Consider the following 20873-nt stretch of genomic DNA (forward strand, 5'->3'; position numbering starts at 1 on the left):
CCACCACTGCTTCCCCTCACCCCCCCCACACCACCCCCACCCCCCACACAGGCTGATTTCTCTAATTTTTGTGATGGAAGCAGAGAGACTGATCCTCAAAAATGGGACAGTGGTCAGGAATGGGGACCCGATTCTGTCTTGTGACATTTGTTGCCGTCTGTACAGGTCTCCCCCGGGTAGTGATTTCCAGCTGAAGGATTATTTCTGGGAAAGAATTCGAAGCCCATTGTCAGAGTGAAGGGTAAAGTTAGAAGTAGGAATCAAGAGTGAGGGTTCTCATAGAGACAGCTGGTTTTCAGGTAAGATCACAGGTTACCAGGGTGGGGGGAGGGGAGGGGGCTTTATTACTTAATGCATGCAGAGTTTCTGTTTTGGGGTGATGGAAAAGTAGGGATAGTAGATGGTAGCACAATATTGTGAATTCAACTAACACTACTGAATTGTACCCTTGAAAGTGATTAAACTGGGAACTTTTGCATTGTATCTATGCTGCTGCAATCAAAAGTGTAAAAAGAGTCGGGGTCCAGCTCATTTGTTCTGTGTCCCCTGGAGGGAATAAGTGGGTGAGTGAAGGGGTGAGGTGAGTACTGGGGGGAGCTGGGGGTTCCTGTTTTCCTGGCCTTGGGCAGGATACTCTACTTCTTGGTCTGTAAAATGGGATTGGCGCTGTCCCTGCCTGGAGGGGTCACATTAGGAATAAAATGAGCTTGGCACAGGGCCGTGCTCACTGAGATGCCTGTCCCTGCAGGCGACTCCCACCGCTCCTCTGTCTGCAACCCCTTCTGTGAGCTTCTGGGTGGAGCTCCGACAAGGAAAGAGGTCACCTGCATGCCAAAGGGGCCATAAAGAGGTGGGAAATTGTCAGGGTCCAGTGGGCAGGGTTTGGGGGCCCCTAGTCCCAGCTCTGGATTCCTTGAGGGCAGCGGGGCTCATTAAAGGGTTGGCCTAGGTGGGGCTGGCAGCCGCTGGCGGGAAACAGCCTTGAATGGAGACACCTTATTGACCAGTGTGGGCAGAGCCATGGCCTCAGGCCCGGTGGGGTCAGGAGGTCAGCCCGGCCATGCGAGGCAGCACGTAGGGCCTGCTCCCCTTCACCTCTGGCTCCCCGGGACTGCCCCACAGCTGGGACGGGCAACTTTGCAGACTACGAGGACAAAGCCAAAGAGGTAGGGGGCTTCCGGGAAAACAAAAAAGCCAAGAGACAGGTGTTGGTGGTTTCGGTTCTTGCCAGTGTGATTGATAAAATACAGAAAGGCCGGGCCGCACATCAGCCAGGGGCCAGCCCCTATCCCATTTTTGCAGCTCCCATCACCCCCATTGTCCAGGGGGTGCTTGCTGTTGTAGGAGTCCCCATTGGGCCGGGAAGATTCCTGGCTCGCCGACTAAATTCTCCAGTCCATCCTGGCCCTGCTTGGTGGGTGCAAAAAGACGCATTTCCCCTCCAAAGCTTGTTGTGGCATCAATTCTGCCAGGCATGGCGATGAGCTTATGTGTCACGTCCCCAGCAAAGTTCCATTCCTGAGTTGAAGGCTAACCTCTGAATTCCTCCTGCTCTGGGGCCTCAGACTTGCCCTGTGACATCCTCCGATCTCGAGGTGAGCTCTGGACTGTTCCTCTGGCCCCTGAGATGTCACCGTTGGCACTGGAGTGTCCCTGGGACAGGCTGGCACTGAGCTGATGGCCCTGCAAAAGGCACTGGGAGTGGTGGTGAGAAAGGCACGGCACAGGCAGGGGTGGTAAGCGAGGCAGGCGGTGGGTGTGCCCTGGGGCTGCGGGGGACATCAGGTCACCTGTCCTCTCTCCTGCAGGCCTCCCCTGTGTACAGCTTCAGCTTTCCCCGAAGGAAATTGGAGTAGATTCGGAAAAGTTTGCACAAAGTATCAACAGTGAATGTTTGGAGTGGAGCAGTGGGGGCTGCATCTGGAAGGGAGACAGCTTCCTTCTGCCAAGGAGAGAACAGGAGGTTACTTACTGCAGGGCTGGACACCCCGGGGGGATATGGGATTGGGGACACAATCAGGGGTGACAGGAGGGAGATGAGGAGAGCCCCAGTATTCCTTGGCAGAGCCCCTTCTTCCCCCTTTAAAGAAAGGGCAAACACGAGCGTATGGGAGGGGTGGTGTGCACCCCTCCTACCCACCTGGGCTCCCAGCGCCCGGAGCAGGGAGGTGAGGCTGCGCAGGCTGCTGACAGCTTTGTCCACGTGGAGCCGCAGGGTCTCCGACGCCTGCGAGGAGTTGGCTAACAAGGCCCGGCCCCGCAGGATGGCCTCTGAGAGCAGGGACAGGCCCTGCCAGACCTCCAGGGCCTGCTGCCCAACCTAAAGGAAGCGGGGACATGGAATCAGTCCGCCCAAGCCATGCCCGCCCTGCCCCAGTCACCAAGCAGCAAACAGCAAGTATGCAATGAGGTTTGTTGAATGAATAAAAGAATGAAGCGTGAGTGAGTGAGCGAGCAAGTGAACTCCATACAGCCCTCAGCTCTGCTGCTTGATTTCTTCTCTCTCATTCTCCCTCCCACTCCAGCCAGGTTCCCAAACTGAGACTCCCCATGAGGAAGGAACGCACGGACTCACCTCCATCCTCTTCCAGGTGTAGAAGTTAACCTTGGGGTCCGGGACTGTGATATTCTCACTCAAGCCGCAGCTGTCTGCATAGCCCGCCTGAAAGTCACGACCCCAGGTCAGGGCCTCGGGGGTGCTCCGTGGCTCTGTCCCTCACCCAGCCTCCACGCACGCTTTGGGGGTCACCAGCTTTATCATTTTTTGGCTTCCCCCTGGAAGGGGTCCAGGTTCCCAGATCTGTAGGAAGAACCCGGACCCCCAAGAACGGGGGCGGTGGAATGTGGGGACAGGACTCACCGTGACATTCTCGGCCTCCTTGGCCTCCAGGAGGTACCTCTCCAGGATTTGGCTGTCACAGATGTGGCATGGCGGGGACTCCAGGACCGGGAGGCCCAGAAGAGGCAGCAGCAGGGAGGGCAGAAGGAGCAGGGCAGGCCATTCTAGAAAAGGGGGCCAGGCTGAGTGAGGGGGAGGCGGGCAGGAGAGGAAAAGGTTGGTGAGGGGGACACATCCTGCTCCTCTGCGCCCCGCTTTCCCTCCTGACCCCAACCTCCGGAGCCCTGGGGCTCGGCCTCCGTTGCCTTCATTCATTCAGCTGCCGCGCGCCCACCCCGCCCCCAGCTACCGGCATCCGCGTCTCGGGGCCAAACTTCAATCCGGCCGGGACCGAGGCTGCCCCTCTCGCCGATCCCGGTGGAGGCTCCAAGATCCAGGTATCCGCTTCCTCCCCACCCACGCGGCCGCTCCTCGTCTCCCGGAACCCCCAAACCTTGCCCCCGTCTCCCGCTCGGATTTCTGCCTTTCACGGGGACTCCCCGACCCTGCCCCAGCCCCGTCTCGTCCCGGGGTCCTTGGCAAGTCGCGGGGCCTTGAACCCGGCCACCTCCCGGTCAATAGCCCCAGCGGCAAATCCCTGCTCAAACAGGGGCTCGGCCCCGGCCGGAGTGAGGGCGCCCCCCGGGCGGCGCGTACTCACCGCGCACCCCCATCTCCGCGCCTCGCCGGGGCCCCTTAGCGACCGGGGGCTCGGCCGGCACCCACGCTGGGAGCCCTCATCCCGGGACGCTCGGCGGGGCAGGCTCGAAGTGGGGGCGCCGTCCAGGCGGCCGGGGGGTCGGAGGAGCGAGGCGGGAGCAGCGCCCCTGGCCGGGGTCCGGGAGGCAGGCGCGGCGATGCAAGCGGCCGGGGTTGGCCCGGGGACTGTGCGGCTGCGGCCGGGGGTCGGGGCTGTTATCTGCATGTGTGCGTGCGTGTGGGGGGATGGGGGATGGGGGATGGGGGGGCGAGGGTGTGTGCGTGAGGTGTCGCCGGAGGTGGGAGCCAAACGGGGTCAGAGCCGGGGGCAGGACACGTGGGGCGGGAGCGAGAGCTGCTTGCAGGCGCGGGTGTGCGGGGGCCCCGCAGCTGGGTGTGCACCCAAAACAGGGAGATTCTGGAAAAAGCCGGGACCCCGCACCTCCCCTGGGGGTAGGGGTGGGGGGTGTTGGATTCCAGCCTTGGCTGGGGTCTCAGAGCTGGGAGTGCCTGGATGTAGCTGTGTCTAGCTGCTTGCAGGGGTAGTGCGCGGATTGCCTTCCTTCTCCCAATCCCAGTGTGTGATCTAGAAACCAGTGCTGTCTGTTTGGGGAATTCGATAGGGGTGAACGGAGCAAAGAATTTGGGGTTCTTCTCCTCCCTCCCTCATTTTCTAGGACCCTGTAAATACAAAAAAAAACACTTAATTTTCAGGGCACAGAGCACCTGGCCTGCTGTAGAGGACACACACGCACTTTGACATCATTTTTTTTCGATCTGTGACATCGGATAGCCTGCGACACAAGATTTTTAAGAACGCTGAAATAAAGGTAATCCCAAGAGTGATGGGAATTTGGGTTTGCAGCTAAGCCTTTGTGGCTTCTGGGAAGCCCCAAGGAAGGGCAGCAGGCTCCCTGGACCAAGAGGTCAAGGCCAACTGGACTCTCAAACCTTGGGAAGTGGCCTGAGTCCCTAAGCCTCAGTGTCTTCACCTGTCAAATGGGTGTGATGAAAGCCCCACCTCATGCAGGTCTTGAATGACAGGAAAGTCCTACAGATACAGGTGGTTTTATATATTCCTGCATTCCCTATCCTGTCCCATGATATTTGAAATATTTTATTTATGCATTTAGTGCTTGCTTTGTGCAAGACCCTTGGCTACACACTTTGTAGGACAGAAATACGTGTTGAGACCTAGCTCCTGCCCTCCTGGAGTTTGGGAGCTTATAAATTGCGATAAGACAGGTGCGCAGGGCAGTGTGTGAGGACTGAAGTGTGCAGACTGGAGCTGCAGGAGTTTGGAAGAGGAGAAGCTCACCTGTAGCGGGGGAAATCAAGGAGGCTTTGATGGAGGAGGTGACAATGAGCTTGTAGGGTTTCAGTGGGAAGAGATGGGAGGCAGGTAGGGGTGGGGAGCTGATTCAGCAAAAGCGAATGGAGGGCTGGGTGTGCTGGGGAGGGTGAGGTGGAAAAGGTGGGAGTGTTGGTTTGGGTGGGGCCTGATTGGGGAAGGGCTTGGAATGCCACTCCGAAGAATTTGAGTCTTGTTTGGAAAGAGTGGGAAACATTCATTCATTCATCCAAGAAATATCATGGGGTACCTACTCTTGGCCAGGTAGCTGGGGACAGAGCAGTGGATGATGAGATTGACAAGAATCCCTGCTCCCAGGAGCTGGCATTCCAGCAGGGAGGCCAACGGGTAGGCGGACAATAAGGAGAAATGAATAAAAGATAGAGCATGTCAAATGGCACTCAGAGCTGAGGAGAAAAGGCACCGAGGGGAGATCGGGCGGACTGGGGGGAGGGTTGAATTTCAGATGACTTAGTGATGCCACACTGAGAAGATAGTCCGAGGCCAGGAAGGGCCCTTGAAGGTGTCTGGGGGCTGAGCATCATCTGAGAGGGGTGTACAGAGGGGAATTGAGGGGGCACATGCAGACAGAGGAGGCAGGGCCGCGAGTTATGACGTTCTCTGGCTGGAAGCCCAGAGCCCAGCACCTCTGCCCTCTGCCTCACCTTATACCTGCTCCCCAGAGCCCTCCTTGAACCTGGAGTCCTGGCTCCCGGTCCTGCATCCCCATGGTGCGCTCTGGTCCCTGTTTCCCTCTCAGAACCCGGGCAGCCTCCCAGCCCCTTATGGGCCCCAGAGCCAGGTTCTGCTCCCTTCCCAGAACCCAGCTGTGGGACCGGTACACGCACACTCACGTCCACACACGTCCGCACGCGCGTTCTGCCCTGACACCCCCTATCCCACCCCATCCCCGGCCAGCGCTCTGTTTTTCCAGTCCCCTGGCTCCTGAGTCACTGTCCTGGCCTGAGCATGGAGAGGGGGCCGGGGACAGATGGAGGGGGGTGGACAGAGCCTGAGGAGAGGGAGGGGAAGAAGGAGGCTTTTGGCTGGTGGACCTGCTCCTCCCCTCCCAGCAACTTGTCGGGGCCCAGAGCTAATCTCCCAGGCCCCTGCCTGTGTGTGCACAGCCCCTAAATCCTGGACGCTGGGGCCTGTTGGAGCCGGGGGGTGCTGGCTCATCCAGCCTCTGGGGCTTTGGGGCGAGAGAGCTGTGATTGCAGACTGGGCAAGAGGGAAGAGGAATGAATCTGGGTGCACCCCACACCTACTTCTTAAGCTGGAGCCCCCCCTGCTAAGTGGGCCGCGGCTGGCTGGTGGTTCACCGTCACCCCAGGTGCTCTTGGAGGCTGCCCAGCAGGGGTCCCTCCATCCACCGTCGATGGCGGTGGACCCTGAGGAGCAGGAGAAAAGCCAGAGAGCTACCTGGGCTCCACCTGCCCAGCGCCCACTCCCACATACTGCTCTAATCCTCTGAGCCAGACCCAGCATCCTTGCAAAGGGTCTCCTGAAGGTCTCTGGCTGCCCTCCACCTCACCTGGCGTCTGCTCCTTCGGCCCTCTTTGAACCTGGAGTCCTGGCTCCCAGTCCTCTCCAGTTCACACCCCACACAGCTGCTAGATTAACTTTCTCATTGAATAACCTTATTTGCTTCATGCCCCTTAACGTGAGCCTGCAGTGGCTCCCATTGCCCCAGAATGAAGACCCATCAACCCAGCCTTCCAGCTTATTCTCCCACTTTGCTCGTTCCTGCACCTCCTGCCCTCACCTGAGCTGAGTTAAATGGTGTGCAGCTTCCTGACCTTTGCTCGCTCCAGGCTTTCCACACAGACTGCCCTCCCACACGGTCCACCCCTGTCTTCCCAACCCACATCCAAGCATGCCCTCCTCCATGAAGCCTTCCCTGAGCCCCCATCAGGAAATACTGCCTCCTTCCATTGCACTTCCAGCTTAGGCCTTCTGCTGGCACGGCTGCCATGGACAACCGTCAAGGTTGAGCACTGCCCAACTCCAGGGGGCACCATTCGTGTGGACTTGGGTGGGAACTGTCCCCTAGGGGACCGGGTGACCCAGGTGCCCTGTGAATAGGAGGAGAACGAAGCATGGGTCTGGGGGTCTTGTTCAGCTCTGTACCCGCTAAGCGCCCAATTCGTAGCCTGCCTAAGTTCATCGCTCGTGGGTGGAGTTGCATTTTGGGGTCCCTCCACTCCAGCTCCTCAGCTTGAGTACGTGCGGCCTGGAGGGGGGTGTGACACACCCCAGGATCCCAGGGGCCCCCGAGGTCTCCTCCACTTCCGGAGCAGGCAGCCACCGAGGCAGGGCTGCAGAGGGACAGTCGTGACAAGAGGATGGCGGGGGTGGAGGTGGGCTGTGTTCCATGGATTCCTCCTGGCAGCCAAATCCGATTGAAAATCCAAGGAGAAGCAAATTTACAGCCCCCTTGAGCTGTCCCGGCCCCCCAGGCAGCACGAAGCCCCAGCTGTCTGCTCCTTCCTCCCTTCCAAGCAGTGACTTCTCATCTCAGCTGGGGAGTTCAGCCAGAGGCCCAGAAGATCTTCTGTGCTGGGAAGTGAGGTGACGGGTGGGGGGGATGGCTCGGAGGCTATGGGGGGTGCTTCCTGGACCTTGGGGACTGGAAAGGGAGCAAGGGCACTGGAGAAGGGATTTCTGCTGGGGAACCAGAGAGAAGTCCTTTGTGAAGGTCAATTTGGGGAAACTGAGGCAAGGGCTGCTCTCTTGGTCACAAAGTAGCCATGCTAGAGGTAGCACCAGACACGCGGGCTTCCGTTCTCAGCAGGCAGCCCTGTGGCCCCGCAGCTGGAGGGGGTTGTCCAGGGAACCACAGAGCCTGGGTCGGGGGCCTGAGCTCTGCCCCGGACCAGTGCCTGCCTCGGACTCGCTCCTATAGAATGGGGACGGTGACGCTGATAGGGTGGCCTCCCAGGGCTGTCGTGGGGTTATGTTACACCTGGCAGCTATTGTTCCTGTACTCCCTGCTTCCTTACTCCTCCTACGTGCCCTTTCCTTCGAGGCCTAGAGACCAAATCTCCAATGTACCAGTGTACCCTTCAGCATCCCTCACTGTCCCCTCTTGGGAGCTGGGGACACATTCATGGCTCCTTATCTCTGATATCGTAGCTGCCCTCACAAGCAACTCAGTGGAAAAAGTCATTCTGTGGGTGTTTGTATCGACCACACTTGCCCCTGAACACAAGCGAGTGAAATGGTGTCACTGCTGGGGGTGGGGGAGGAGTGAGGAGCATATATCAGGACAGTCTTCAACTTCTTTCTTTTTTTTTATGCAATTTTATTGAGAGATAATCACATAACATACAGTCACTCAAAGTGTACAATCAGTCGTTCACACTATTGTCACATAGTTGTGCTTTCATCACCACAATCAAACTTTAAACATTTTCTTTACTTCCAAAAATAAAATTAAAATTAAAATTAAAAAGAATATCCAAAACATCCTATCCCCCTCCTCCCCCCATTGTTCATTTACTTTTTTTAATACAGTTTAATTGAGATACATTCACACACCCTACAGTCAGTTTTTCACAGCACTATCGTATAGTTGTGCGTGCATCACCAGAATCAATTTTTGAACCTTTTCCTTACTCCAAATTAAAAATAAAAGCAAAAAAGAACACCTAAATCTTTTCATCCCCTTCATCCCACCCTATTCTTCATCTAATTTTTGTTCCCATTTTTCCACTCATCTTTCCATACACTGGATGAAGGGAGTGTGAGCCACGAGGTTTTCACAGTCACACAGACACACTGTGCAATCTGCAGAGTTATACAATTGTCTTCAAGATTCAAGGTCACTGGGTTGCAGTTCGACAGCTTCAGGGATTTCCCTCCAGCCATTCCAACAACTAAAGGCTAGAAGGTGCTATCTATGTAGCGCGTAGGAATACCCTCTTATGGATTGGTGACCTCTCTACTCCATTTGAAATCTCTCAGCCACTGGAACCCTACTTTGCTTCATCTCTCTTCCCCCTTCCAACTTCTTTCTTCAAAGCCTGGGGCCAACTGGGATTTCTAAGCTCTCCCTGTCACCTCCTAGGGAAGCCTGGGGAAGATCCAAAGGCCATGGACTGGACGAGACCTTTGAGCCCACCCTAGGCAAGCCTTGAAGGATTGTAGAGCCACATTCCTTGGTTCCTTCTCTCTTGAGTCCACCAAACACTTTTCTCCTTGGAGGGCTCAGACTCCCAGAAACACCAGTTATTTCAACCTCTGGCTCAGGAACCACTTACTCCTGATCGGGGGTCTCTGTGAAAAGCTTGAGACCACATGCCAGGATCTCTAGCTCACAAGCAAACTCAGATATTCCTAAGCCCCTTCCCACGTCACCCATCCTATTTTGGAAGACAGAGCAGGTAAGTCAACCAGAGTAGCTTTCTTTTCCAAACAAAAATAAAATGGGAAAATCAAAACACAATACAAACAGGAGGGATTTTTTAATTTTTTTTTCTCCCAGGTAAGGTTTTGGAGGTGGGTTGTTGTGAATATGAAGGTTTCATTTTGTTCCCGTGGGGCTTGGTGGCTTTTTGAGGATTTTGCATGAACCCTACAGGGTGGCCCTATGGGTGCCCACCACCCTTCCTAATTGGAGGAATACAGGTCAAGATCCGCTCTAGGGAAGTTTATGGCAGCCTCAGACATATTCTTAAACATCCACATTTAGTAAATATTTCCCCAAATTGTTCAGGGTTCACTGAAAATCAACAAATCTCAATTATTGTTTGACCCCATAAGCATCCCCTGATCTATATATAAGCAAGTTCTTTGCTCATGTCTTAGTTCATAAACTGGCAAAGAAATTTAGTAACTTCAAGAAAGTGTATTTTTCTTGCAGAAAGTTAGATTTCTAGACTCTGAGTTGGAAGAAATCCTAGGAGGTCCTGTGAAGGTCACCCTTGACTTGCACACATCCACTGACGTGATGTTTGGCGTTTCCCAAGGGAGTAGAGAGCAAACTGTCCTTCTGGGCATCTGACTGCACGTCCATCCATCTCTTCATTCATTCATCAGATATTTATAGCTGCTGAATTGGGCAATAAATCACCTCTTCTCCTTGAGGTTAGCTCATCAGTTTTATAACCTAACTCCCCTGATCACCCCACAGAGAACAGGGAATCAACTGGGAATAGACTTCATAAAGAATTAACTTCTTATTACAAAAACAATATATGATCATTGAAAAAAAAGAAGACACAGCAGTATCAGTCAGGGTTTTCTGGAGAAATAAAACCAACGGCATATGTGTACACATATATACTAAGGGATTCATTTTAAGGAATTGGATCATGCAATTATGGAGCCCGGCAAATCCGAAATCCATAGGGCAGGTGGTAAGCTGGAAACTCAGAAAAGAGATGTTGCAGTCGAAGTAGGATGACTTCTCAGGAAACTTGAGGTTTTGCTCTTACAGACGTCAACAGATTGGATGTGGCCCACCCGTATCATCAAGGGCAATCTCCTTCACTTCAAGTCATTTGATTGCAGCTGCTACTCACATCTACAAAATACCTTCATGGCAATCTAGGCTAGTGTTTGGCCAAACAACTGGGCACCATAGTCTCGTCAAGTTGGCACATAAAGTTAGCTGTCAGAATGGCTAAACCGAACTTACACATTAAAAAAGCACCCACTGAAAGCATGATTATGTGATTATACTGGGACCTATTGATCAGTCACTCAGGATGGATTGTATGGTGTGTGGATACAACTGTTCAAAAAATAAACAGAAAGGTACGAGTGCTGGAGAAGATGTGGAGAGAGAGAGATATCTATTCACTGTTGGTGGGAGAGTAGATGGTGCAGCCCTTCTGGAGGGCAGTGTGGTGGGTCCACAGGAGGCTAATTATAGGGTTGCCACATGATCCTGCAACCCTGTTATTTGGTTTATGCTTGGAAGAACTGTAAATTGGCACATGAATAGACATTTACACACTGGTGCTTATGGCCCCAGGATTCATGATTTGTAATGAATGGAGGCTGCCTAAGGGTACACCGAGGGGTGAACCGGAAGGGGGGACTGTGGTATATACATACAATGGAATATTGAGCAGCTGCAAGAAGGAATGAAGTCAGGAGACATGCAACTAGGTGAATGACCCTTGAGAACATTATGTTGAATGAAATAAGTCAGAAACCAAAGGACAAATATTGTAAGGCCTCACTAATATAAAATTACTGTAAAGAGCAAATGCTGAGAATTGAATTCAAGAGCACAGATAGCAGGGGATAGAATGTGGGCAGAGACTGGGCAATCAACAAGGCAGGAGTGCAGCGAGTTCAACGAGGCTTGTAAAAGTTCGTAGGCTGTAAGCTCTTATGGCAGTCACATCTACTCCTGAGTTTTGACTTATTCAAGAGATGTTTATTTGGTACAGAATTTATATGCTTTCTAATATAACCTGTATGGTCAGTCTATTTAAACAATATGGTTGCATGGAACCTGGAATGGGGGATGAGATCTTGTTATTATTCTGTACAGGTTAATGTGATACCCCGATGCACCCCTGAGTACTTTGGGCTGAAAATAATAAAGTATTTGCAAAGTCTCCTTGAGGGACTGGGGAAAAATGTGGAAATATTAAACTTCCTCCCCTGGGGAATTCCTGATATTCCCCCAAGCATTAGGGAATCCCAATTTAATAAGTCAAGCCCTTGATCTTGGGGTTTGCCCTTACGAAACTTATTCCTGCAAAGGAGAAGCTAAGCCTACTAATAATTATGCCTAAGAGTTACCCCCAGAGAACCTCTTTTGTTGCTCAGATGCGGCTTCTTTCTCTCAGCCGACTCTGCAAATAAACTCACTAACCTTCCCCATTTTGTGGGATATGACTCCCAAGGGTGTAAGTCTCCCTGGCAACGAGGGACAGGACTCCCAGGGATGAGACTGGCCCCAGCATCATGCGATTGAGAATGCCAACTTGTACAAAGTGGGGGAAAGAAATGAAACAAAATAAAGCTTCAGTGGCTGAGAGATCTCAAATAGAGTCAAAATGTCAATCTAGAGGTTATTCTTATGCATTATATAGATATTCCTTTTTTAATTTCTAGCATATTAGAGTAACTAGAAGGAACTACCTGAATCTGTTGAAGAGTAATCCAGCAACTTTATTCTTCATAATGATTGTATAACTATGTAGTGTTTATCGTGTGACCATGTGATAGTGAAAACCTGGTGACTGACACTCCCTTTAACCAGTGTGTGGGCAGATGAGAAAGAGAATAATGACAAAAAATATATAAATAATAGGGGAGATAAGAGGTATGAGATGGTTTGGGTGTTTTTTTTTAATTTTTTTTACATATTTTTTCTTTATTTTGGAGTACTGAAAATGTTTGAAAATTGATTGTGGTGGTGATGCACAACTATATGATGATACTGTGAGCCATTGATCGTATATTTTGGAAGGATTATATGGTATGTGAGTGTATTTCAATAAAATTGCATATTTAAAGAAAAGATATTTTAAAAAAAAACACCCATAATTTCGGGAAGATGGATACTTAAGCAGCCATTACCTCAGATTCCTTTCTTGGTGGGACATTCTTTGCCTCACCTACTGTGATGGTTATGTTCATGTGTCAACTTGGGTAGGTGATGGTGTCCAGGTGTCTGGTCAAGCAAGCATTGGCCTAACCATTACTGCAAGGACACTTGTGGCTGGTTAAGAAACCAGAAGGTTGGTTTATTAAATCATCAGTCAATTGACTGCAGCTGTGACTGATTATATCAACGAAGGGTGTGTCTTCCTCAGTGAGAGAATTTGATCAGCTGGATTTAATCCAATCAGTTGAAGACTTTTAAGGAAGAAAGGGAGAGGACCTTCACTTCTTCTTCGGTTAACCAGCAAAGCGTTTCCTGAGGAGTTCATCGGAGTTGCCAGTTGGCTGCCTGGTGAGTTCATCAAACATCTTCATTGGAGTTGCCAGTCTGCGGCCTGCCCTATGGAATTTGGATTCATGCATACCCACAGTTGCGTGAGACACGTTTATAAAATCCTATATATTATAGATATCTCTCGTTGATTCTGTTTCCCTAGAGAACCCTAACTAATACAACTTGGTGCCAGGAGTGGTTCTTGAGAAACAGAATCTTAAAATGGGCTTTTACAATTGGTTTTCTACTCTGATTAAAGGCACTAATGACTCCATTTCCAATAATCAAGATGGCACTGACAATCCATGGCATGAGTTGGCAATGGAGATACGCAAAATATCACCATTCGATTCTCCTAATCACGCTCTTGTACGAAGCAAGGCTCTAAGTGACAGTGTTTTTGACACCTTAACAGAGTTTTTCAGAGTTAAGAGTTATAATGATATTGGCTGGTTGCTCTTAGATATGCTGGATAAAGTTATAAGAGAAAGAAATGAGCTAAAGTCTTCAAATTTAAAACTTAAGTGCTGTATGACAGACGTAAAGGTTTCTATGTGTGCCCTGAAAGAAAATTTTATTCCCTGTGACCACAGACTTGAGATTTCTGAAAACCAGACCCAGAGTCTCATTGTGCAAGTAGAAGATTTACAATGTAAACTAAAATCTCAACCTCGCAGGGTGTCTGCTGTTAAAGTAAAGGCATTGATTGGAAAAGAATGGGATCCTGAAACTTGGGATGAGAACATAAGGATTGATAATAATGGCAGGGAGGACACTGGAACCCTGGATTCTTCTGAGTCTTTGTTAGCTATACCTGTTGTGGTCTGGCCTGAGGAAACAGCCCTCCCCCCACCTACCCCCAGTCTGCCCTGAGGAAACAGCCTCCCAACCTCCCATCTGCCCTAAGGAGCCTGCCATCCAACCTCTACCTAAAGAGATTAACCCTTCAGTGCCTGCTAAACCTATAATCACCTCCCCTGAGGAAGCAGCCCTCACTCCTCTGTCTGTAGAGATCAATCCTGTTTCACAAGATGAAACTACAACAGAAAGTCTGGAGGCAAATGGCTTGAGGGATAATTCTAATTCTTTTCATGACCCACCCTCACCACCAGTCTTTGCTTCAAGGCCTATAACTAGACTAAAGTCCCAACAGGCCATGAAGGGTGAGGTACAAAGTGTGACCCATGAGGAAGTACGCTATGCTGCAAAAGAACCGTATAAGTTTTCCAACTTATACAGACAGAAATCAGGGAAATATGTGTGGGAATGGATATTAAGGGTGTGGGATAATGGTGGAAGGAATATAAAGTTGGAACAGGCTGAATTTACTGATCTGGGCCCACTAAGCAGAGATTCTGCATTCAACGTTGTAGTTCTAGGGGTTAGAAAGGGCGTTAACAGTTTGTTTGGGTGGTTGGCTGAAATATGGATCAAAAAGTGGCCGGCACTACAGGAGGTTGAAATGCCACAACTGCCCTGGTATAATGTAGAGGGGATTCAAAGGTTTAGAGAGATTGGAATGTTAGAGTGGATTTATCATGGAAGACCTGCTCACACATCCCTGGAATGTCCAGAGGACACACCTTTTACGAGGACTGTGAGGAATAAATTTGTGAGACTAGCTCCATCATCTCTGAAGAGCTCTGTAGTCACCCTTCTCTATAGGTCAGATATTACTGTAGGAACTGCTGTCACTGAGCTGGAATCCTTAAACATAATGGGGATAATCAGATCCCCAGTCGGTGGAAGCCAAGTGGCAGCAGTTAATTGTCAAAGACAAGGTGGGCATGGCTACCATAATGGAAAACAGGCTCAAAGCAGCAGTCAAAATAATCTGACTCGCAGAGACTTAGAGTGTTGGCTGGTAGATCATGGAGTACCTAGTAGTAACGTAGATGGGCAGTGTGCCAGTTTGTATGTATTATGTCCACCCAAACACCATTATCTTTGATGTAATCTTGTGTGGGCAGAACTATCAGTGTTAATTAGATTGTAATTCTCTGAGTGTTTCCATGGAGATGTGCCCCATCCAACTGTGGGTGATGACTCTGATTGGATAATTTCCGTGGAGGTGTTGGCCCGCCCATTCAGGGTGGGTCTGAATTAATCACTGGAGCCATATAAATGAGCCGACAAACAGAAGGAACTCAGTGCAACTGTGAGTGATGTTTTTAAGAGGGGCTACAGCCAAGAGGGGCACTTTGAAAAAAGCACAGGAGCTGCAGATGAGAGAGAGTTGAAGACAGCCCTTGAAAGCAGACTCTTGCTCCAGAGAAGCTGAGAGAGGACAAATATCCCAAGTGCAACTAAGAGTGACATTTTTGAGGAACTGCACCCTAGAGAGGAACATCCTGGGAGAAAGCCATTTTGAAACAGAACCTTGGAGCAGATGCCAGCCACGTGCCTTCCCAGCTAATAGAGGTTTTCTGGACACCATTGGCCATCCTCCAGTGAAGGTACCCGATTGCTGATGTGTTACTTTGGACACTTTACAGCCTTAAGACTGTAATTGTGTAACCAAATAAACCCCCTTTTATAAAAGCCAATCCATTTCTCGTGTTTTGCATTCCGGCAGCATTAGCAAACTAGAACAGGCAGTCTACTAAATTCTTGTTTGAACTGTATAAGCAGAAGAATTCTATGTCAAGTGAACAAAAGTCTGCCTTGAATTACAAAAACAGAGCATGATGGCCCCTTAATCAATTCCCAGACTTGAGATAGTTTACAGATCCAGAGTCCCTTGAATGAGAGGAAGGCCACGTACCCTTGGGGAAGGACCCCATTACACTGCCAAAAATTTATACTGTTATTCTTCCTCCCAGCCTTCCCCAGGAGGACCTATGGCCTTTTACCAGGGTAACTGTGCATTGGGGAAAAGGAAATGATCAGATATTTCAGGGATTATTAGACACTGGTTCAGAAGTAACATTAATTCCAAGAGATTGAAAATGTCAGTCTGGTCCACCAGTCAGAGTTGGGGCTTATGGAGGTCAGGTGATCGATGGAGTTTTAGCTTAGGTCTGTCTCACAGTGGGTCCAGTGGGTCCTTGGACCCATTCTGTGGTTACTTCCCCAGTGCCAGAATGCATAATTGGAATGGACATACTCAGCAACTAGCAGAATCCTCACATTGGTTCCCTGTGAGGAGTGGAGTGAGGGCTATTATGGTGGGAAAGGCCAAGTGGAAGCCACTAGAACTGCCCCTGCCTAGCAAAATAGTAAACCAGAAGCAATACCTGATTCCTGGAGGGATTGCAGAGATTAATGCCACTCTTAAGGACTTGAAGGATGCAGGGGTGGTGATTACCACCATGTCCCCATTCAACTCTCCTATTTGGCCTGTGCAGAAAACAGATGGGTCTTGGAAGATGACTGTGGATTATTGTAAACTTAACCAGGTGGTGACTCCAATTGTAGCTGCTGTTCCAGATATGGTATCATTGCTTGAGCTAATCAACACATCCCCTGGTACCTGGTATGCAGCTATTGCACTAACAAATGCTTTTTTCTCAATAGCTGTTAGTAAGGACCACCAGAAATAGTTTGCATTTAGCTGGCAAGGCCAGCAGTTTACATTCACTGTGCTACCTCAGGGGTATATCAACTCTCCAGCCCTATGTCATAACATTGTCCACAGGGATCTTGATCATTTCTCCTTCCCACAAGACATCACACTGATCCATTATATTGATGATATCATGTTGATTGGACCTAGTGAGCAAGAAGTAGCAACTACTCTAGATTTGTTGATAAGGTATTTGAGTGGTAGAGGATAGGAGATAAATCCATCAAAAATACAGGGGCCTTCTACCTTAGTAAAATTTCTAGGTGTCCAGGGGTATGGAGCATGTTGAGATATCCCTTCTAAGGTGAAGGATAAGCTGTTGCATCTGGCCCCTCCTACAACCAAAAAAAGAGGCACAATGCTTAGTTGGCCTCTTTGGACTTTGGAGACAACATATTCCTCACTTGGGTGTGCTATTCCAGCTCATTTATCAAGTGACCAGAAAAGCTTCTAGTTTTGAGTGGGGAACAGAACAAGATGAGACTTTGTGACAGGTCCAGGCTGCTGTGCAAGCTACTCTGCCACTTGGACCATATGATCCAGCTGATACAATGGTGCTGGAAGTGTCAGCGGCAAATAGAGATGCTGTTTGGAGCCTTTGGCAGGCTCCTATAGGAGAATCACAATGCAGGCCCTTAGGATTTTGGAGTAAAGCCTTACCAACCTCTGCAGATAACTACTCTCCATTTGAGAAACAGCTTTTGGCATGCTATTGGGCCTTAGTAGAGACAGAACACTTAACCATGGGCCACCAAGTTGCCATGAGACCTGAGTTACCTATCATGAGCTGAGTGTTGTCTGATCCATCAAGCCATAATGCTGGGCGTGCACAGCAGCACTCCATCATAAAATGGAAATGGTACATAAGAGATAGAGCTCGAGCAGATAGAGCTCGAGCAGATCCTGAAGGCACAAGTAAATTACATGAGGAAGTGGCCCAAATGCCCGTGGCCCCCACTTCTCCCACCTTATACTTCTCTTTCCCAGCCCACAGCTATATTGTCTTGAATCAGTTGACTGAGGGGCCTGGTTTACAGATGGTTCTGCATGATATGCAGGCACCACCCTAGAGTGGACAGCGGCAGCACTGCAGCCCCTTTCTGGGATGTCCCTGAAGGACAGTGGTGAGGGGCAATCCTCCCAGTGGGCAGAACTTCGAGCAGTACACCTGGGTGTTCACTTCCCTTGGGAGGAGAACTGGCCAGAGGTGTACTTGTATACTGATTCATGGGCTGTTGCTAATGGTTTGACTGGATGGTCAGGGACTTGGAAGGAACATGATTGGAAAACTGGTGACAAAGAAATCTGGGGAAGAGGTATATGGATAGACCTTTCTGAGTGGGCAAAAAACATGAAGATATTTGCGTCCCATGTGAATGCACATAAGAGAGTGACTTCAGCAGAAGATGATTTTAATAATCAAGTGGATAAGATGACCCATGTGGTGGATACCAGTCAGCCTCTTTCCCCAGCCACTCCTGTCATTGCCCAATGGGCTCATGAGCAAAGTGGTCATGGTGGTAAGGATGGAGGTTATGCATGGGCTCAGCAACATGGACTTCCACTCACCAAGGCTGACCTGGCCACAGCCACTGATGAGTGCCTAATCTGCCAGCAACAGAAACCCACAATCAGTCCATGATATTGCGCCATTCCCCAAGGTGATCAGCCTGCTACCTGGTGGCAGGTTGATTACATTGGACTACTTCCATCATGGAAGGGGCAGCAATTTGTTCTCACTGGAATAGACACATACTGTGGATATGGGTTTGCCTTCTCTGCATGGAATGCTACTGCCAAAACTACCATCTGTGGGCTTTCAGAATGCCTTATCCACCATCATGGTATTCCACACAGCATTGCTTCTGACCAAGGAACCCACTTCACAGCAAATGAACTGAGGGAATTGGCACATGCTCATGGAATTCTCTGGTCTTACCAGGTTCCGCATCATCCAGAGGCAGCTGGGTTGATAGAACGATGGAATGGCCTTTTGAAGACTCAATTACTGTGCCAGCTAGGAGGCAATACCTTGCAGGGCTGGGGCAGTGTTCTCCAGGAGGCTGTGTATGTTCTGAATCAGTGTCCACTCTATGGTGCTGTTTCTCCCATAGCCAGGATTCACGGGTCCAGGAATCAAAGGATGGAAACAGGAGTGGCACCACTATCACTCCTAGTGATCCACTAGGAAAATTATTGCTTCCTGTCCCTGCAAACTTAAGCTCTGCTGGTCTACAAGTCTTAGTTCCAAAAGGAGGAGTGCTTCCACCAGGAAACAACAATAATTCCATTGAACTGGAAGTTAAGACTGCCACCTGGCCACTTTGGGCTTCTTATGCCTCTGAGTCAACAGGGAAGGAAGGGGATTACCGTACTGGCTGGGGTGATTGATCCTATCAAGGAGAAATAGCTCTGCAACTACACCATGGAGGTAAAGAAGAGTTTTCCTGGAATACAGGAGATCCCCTAGAGCATCTCTTAGTACTACCATTCCCTGAAATTAAAGTCAATGGAAAACTGCACGAACCCAATCCAGGCAGGACTACCAATGGCCAAGAAACTTCAGGAATGAAGGTTTGGGTCACCCCACCAGGCAAAGAACCATGGCCAGCTGAAGTGCTTGCTGAGGGTAAAGGGAACATGGAATGGGTAGTGGAAGAAGGTAGTGATAATTTTGAACAACGACCACATGACCAGTTACAGAAACGAGGACAATGATGGCATGAATATTTCCTCCTTGTTTTGTTACGAGTATGTTTGTATTTATCCGTAAAGCAAATATCTTTGTTTTCTTCTCTGTCTTATCTCCTTTATCATATGACATAAGCTGTATTGTTCATTTCACAGTATTTAAGTTAAAAGAAATCAAGTTTAAGAGTCAATGTCACCCAAGGACTTGCACCCTATTCTGGAGAGATTTAATGTGTTTCTGGTTGTATGCAGGACAGCTGAGTACTGTTAAGTGAAATATATGTCTGTTACTGTGCTCTACTTAGAGATAAAGTATGGTTTAAGGTGATGTGTATAACTGCCAAGTTTACAAGGGGTGGACTGTGATGGTTAGGTTCATGTGTCAACTTGACCAGGTGATGGTATCCAGGTGTCTGGTCAAGGACATCTGTGGCTGGTTTATTAAATCATCCGTCAGTTGACTGCAACTGTGACTGATTATATCAACAAAGGGCATGTCTTCTGCAATGAGAGAATTCAATCAGCTGAATTCAATCCAATCAGTTGAAGACTTTCAAGGAAGAAAGGGAGAGGACCTTCACTTCTTCTTCAGCTAACCAGCGAAGCATTTCCTGAGTTCATCGGAGTTGCCTGTTGACTGCCTGAGGAGTTCATCAAACATCTTCATTGGAGTTGCCAGTTTGCTACCTGCCCTACAGAATTTGGACTCGTGCGTACCCACAGTTGCGTGAGACACTTTTATAAAATCTTATATTTATAGAAATCTCTTGTTGATTCTGTTTCCCTAGAGAACTCTAGCTAATACACCAACTTCTGGGCAGTTGGACATCTGTTCCCCAAGGAGCTTTATTTGACACACATTTGCCATCCAACTCCTCCAGACGGTCAAGGGTTTCTGGAGCGGCCACTGTTTCCCCAGCCTGTGATCAAGCACCAGGAGCTCACCTGGGTTGTAGAGAGTGCCAGGACACACCTCAGAGGGCCACCAGCCCATCTAAACCAGCGAATGTCCTGAGGCCTTTCCTTGTCCCTGCTAGGCCGGCGACAATCAAAAGCTTGGTAGTGTGGGAAACAGGGCCTGAAGTTTCTCCTCTCCTTCCCACATACTTGAGGTGGGGGCCTGGAACACTGGGCCCCTGCTGAGACAGAACACTGCCAAGGCACACCTCGTTAAAGTAAGCCCGGATGTGAGAATGTGGCTGAAGGACTGTTTTCTGTTATTGTCCTTCAGATTAAGATAAGAACCATTTGCAGACTGATGTAAACAACCATGGGAAAATATCTACGTGCACAGTAAAGCATTACTCTACTCTAAAAGCATAATAACTAAGGGTCTGGGAACGGGGCTCACACACTCACCTGACAGGCGGTGTGTCCCCTGCTCCCAGTCTCTCAAAGATATTTTTGTCTTTAATCTTAATTTCTGCGTTGTCCCTGGCAACATGGTAGAACTAATAACCCAGCTTTGTGAGTTGAACACACAGAATCACATTCCTTCCCTTCTCCGCATCCCGTTTAAGAGACCCCATATGACCCAAAATGGCTCATAGGAACATCAGCCAAAATCTACCAAGCCCTGACCACTGCCAAGATGGACCCAAGTCCTATACAAACTATTTGTCTTCTTAAATCCCTCTGTCCTGCTTTCTACCGTAAGTCTCTGGAGGAAGGACCAGTGGTTTAAACCTTTCCTGCAGGCCTGGCATCCAACCCAGGTCCTTAAATCTAGTGGCTGTTAAATGCTCATGGATGACAAGCCGATGTCTATGTGTGGATTTGTGTTCAT

The 20873-nt window shown here is 49.7% G+C and overlaps 1 protein-coding gene and 1 long non-coding RNA gene across 9 annotated transcripts; one reads left to right on the plus strand and one right to left on the minus strand.

Annotated features, from left to right (window-relative positions):
- The first annotated feature begins 1054 nt into the window (after positions 1-1054).
- LOC119518279 lies at positions 1055-20811 on the plus strand. 6 transcript variants are annotated; one of them, XR_005213703.1, is made up of 6 exons: positions 1055-1166; positions 1566-1707; positions 1809-1963; positions 2526-3276; positions 4292-4407; positions 19876-20811. It is a non-coding gene; the product is annotated as an uncharacterized LOC119518279 (long non-coding RNA). The 6 variants fall into 6 exon arrangements; XR_005213705.1 differs by lacking the exons at positions 1055-1166; positions 1566-1707; positions 1809-1963 and adding an exon at positions 1983-2410 and having other exon boundaries at positions 2526-2681; positions 3185-3276; XR_005213700.1 differs by lacking the exons at positions 1055-1166; positions 1566-1707; positions 1809-1963 and adding an exon at positions 1983-2410.
- EPO (erythropoietin) lies at positions 1218-3745 on the minus strand. 3 transcript variants are annotated; one of them, XM_037815390.1, is made up of 5 exons: positions 3540-3745; positions 2861-3003; positions 2576-2662; positions 2141-2320; positions 1218-1942 (listed from the first exon to the last, which is right to left on the minus strand). In XM_037815390.1, exons 1-5 carry the CDS (start codon positions 3550-3552, stop codon positions 1787-1789), a joined length of 579 nt encoding a protein of 192 aa, XP_037671318.1. In that variant the 5' UTR covers positions 3553-3745; the 3' UTR covers positions 1218-1786. The 3 variants fall into 3 exon arrangements, with proteins under 3 accessions (XP_037671318.1, XP_037671317.1, XP_037671316.1); XM_037815389.1 differs by having other exon boundaries at positions 2861-3021; XM_037815388.1 differs by lacking the exon at positions 3540-3745 and having other exon boundaries at positions 2861-3183.
- Positions 20812-20873: the final 62 nt, after the last annotated feature.

The sequence above is a fragment of the Choloepus didactylus genome, chromosome 21 (genome assembly GCF_015220235.1).
Source record: "Choloepus didactylus isolate mChoDid1 chromosome 21, mChoDid1.pri, whole genome shotgun sequence".
Taxonomy (NCBI): Eukaryota; Metazoa; Chordata; class Mammalia; order Pilosa; family Megalonychidae; genus Choloepus; species Choloepus didactylus.

Bases quoted from the DNA above. Each gene is read 5' to 3' on its own strand.
- EPO (XM_037815388.1), bottom strand. From the start codon at position 3,154: ATGAATGAAGGCAACGGAGGCCGAGCCCCAGGGCTCCGGAGGTTGGGG. The intron at 2,321-2,575 runs GTGAGTCCGTGC...CGCTTCCTTTAG, and splicing joins ACACCTGGAAGAGGATGGAG to GTTGGGCAGCAGGCCCTGGA. The intron at 1,943-2,140 runs GTGGGTAGGAGG...TCTCCTTGGCAG, and splicing joins TCCGGGCGCTGGGAGCCCAG to AAGGAAGCTGTCTCCCTTCC.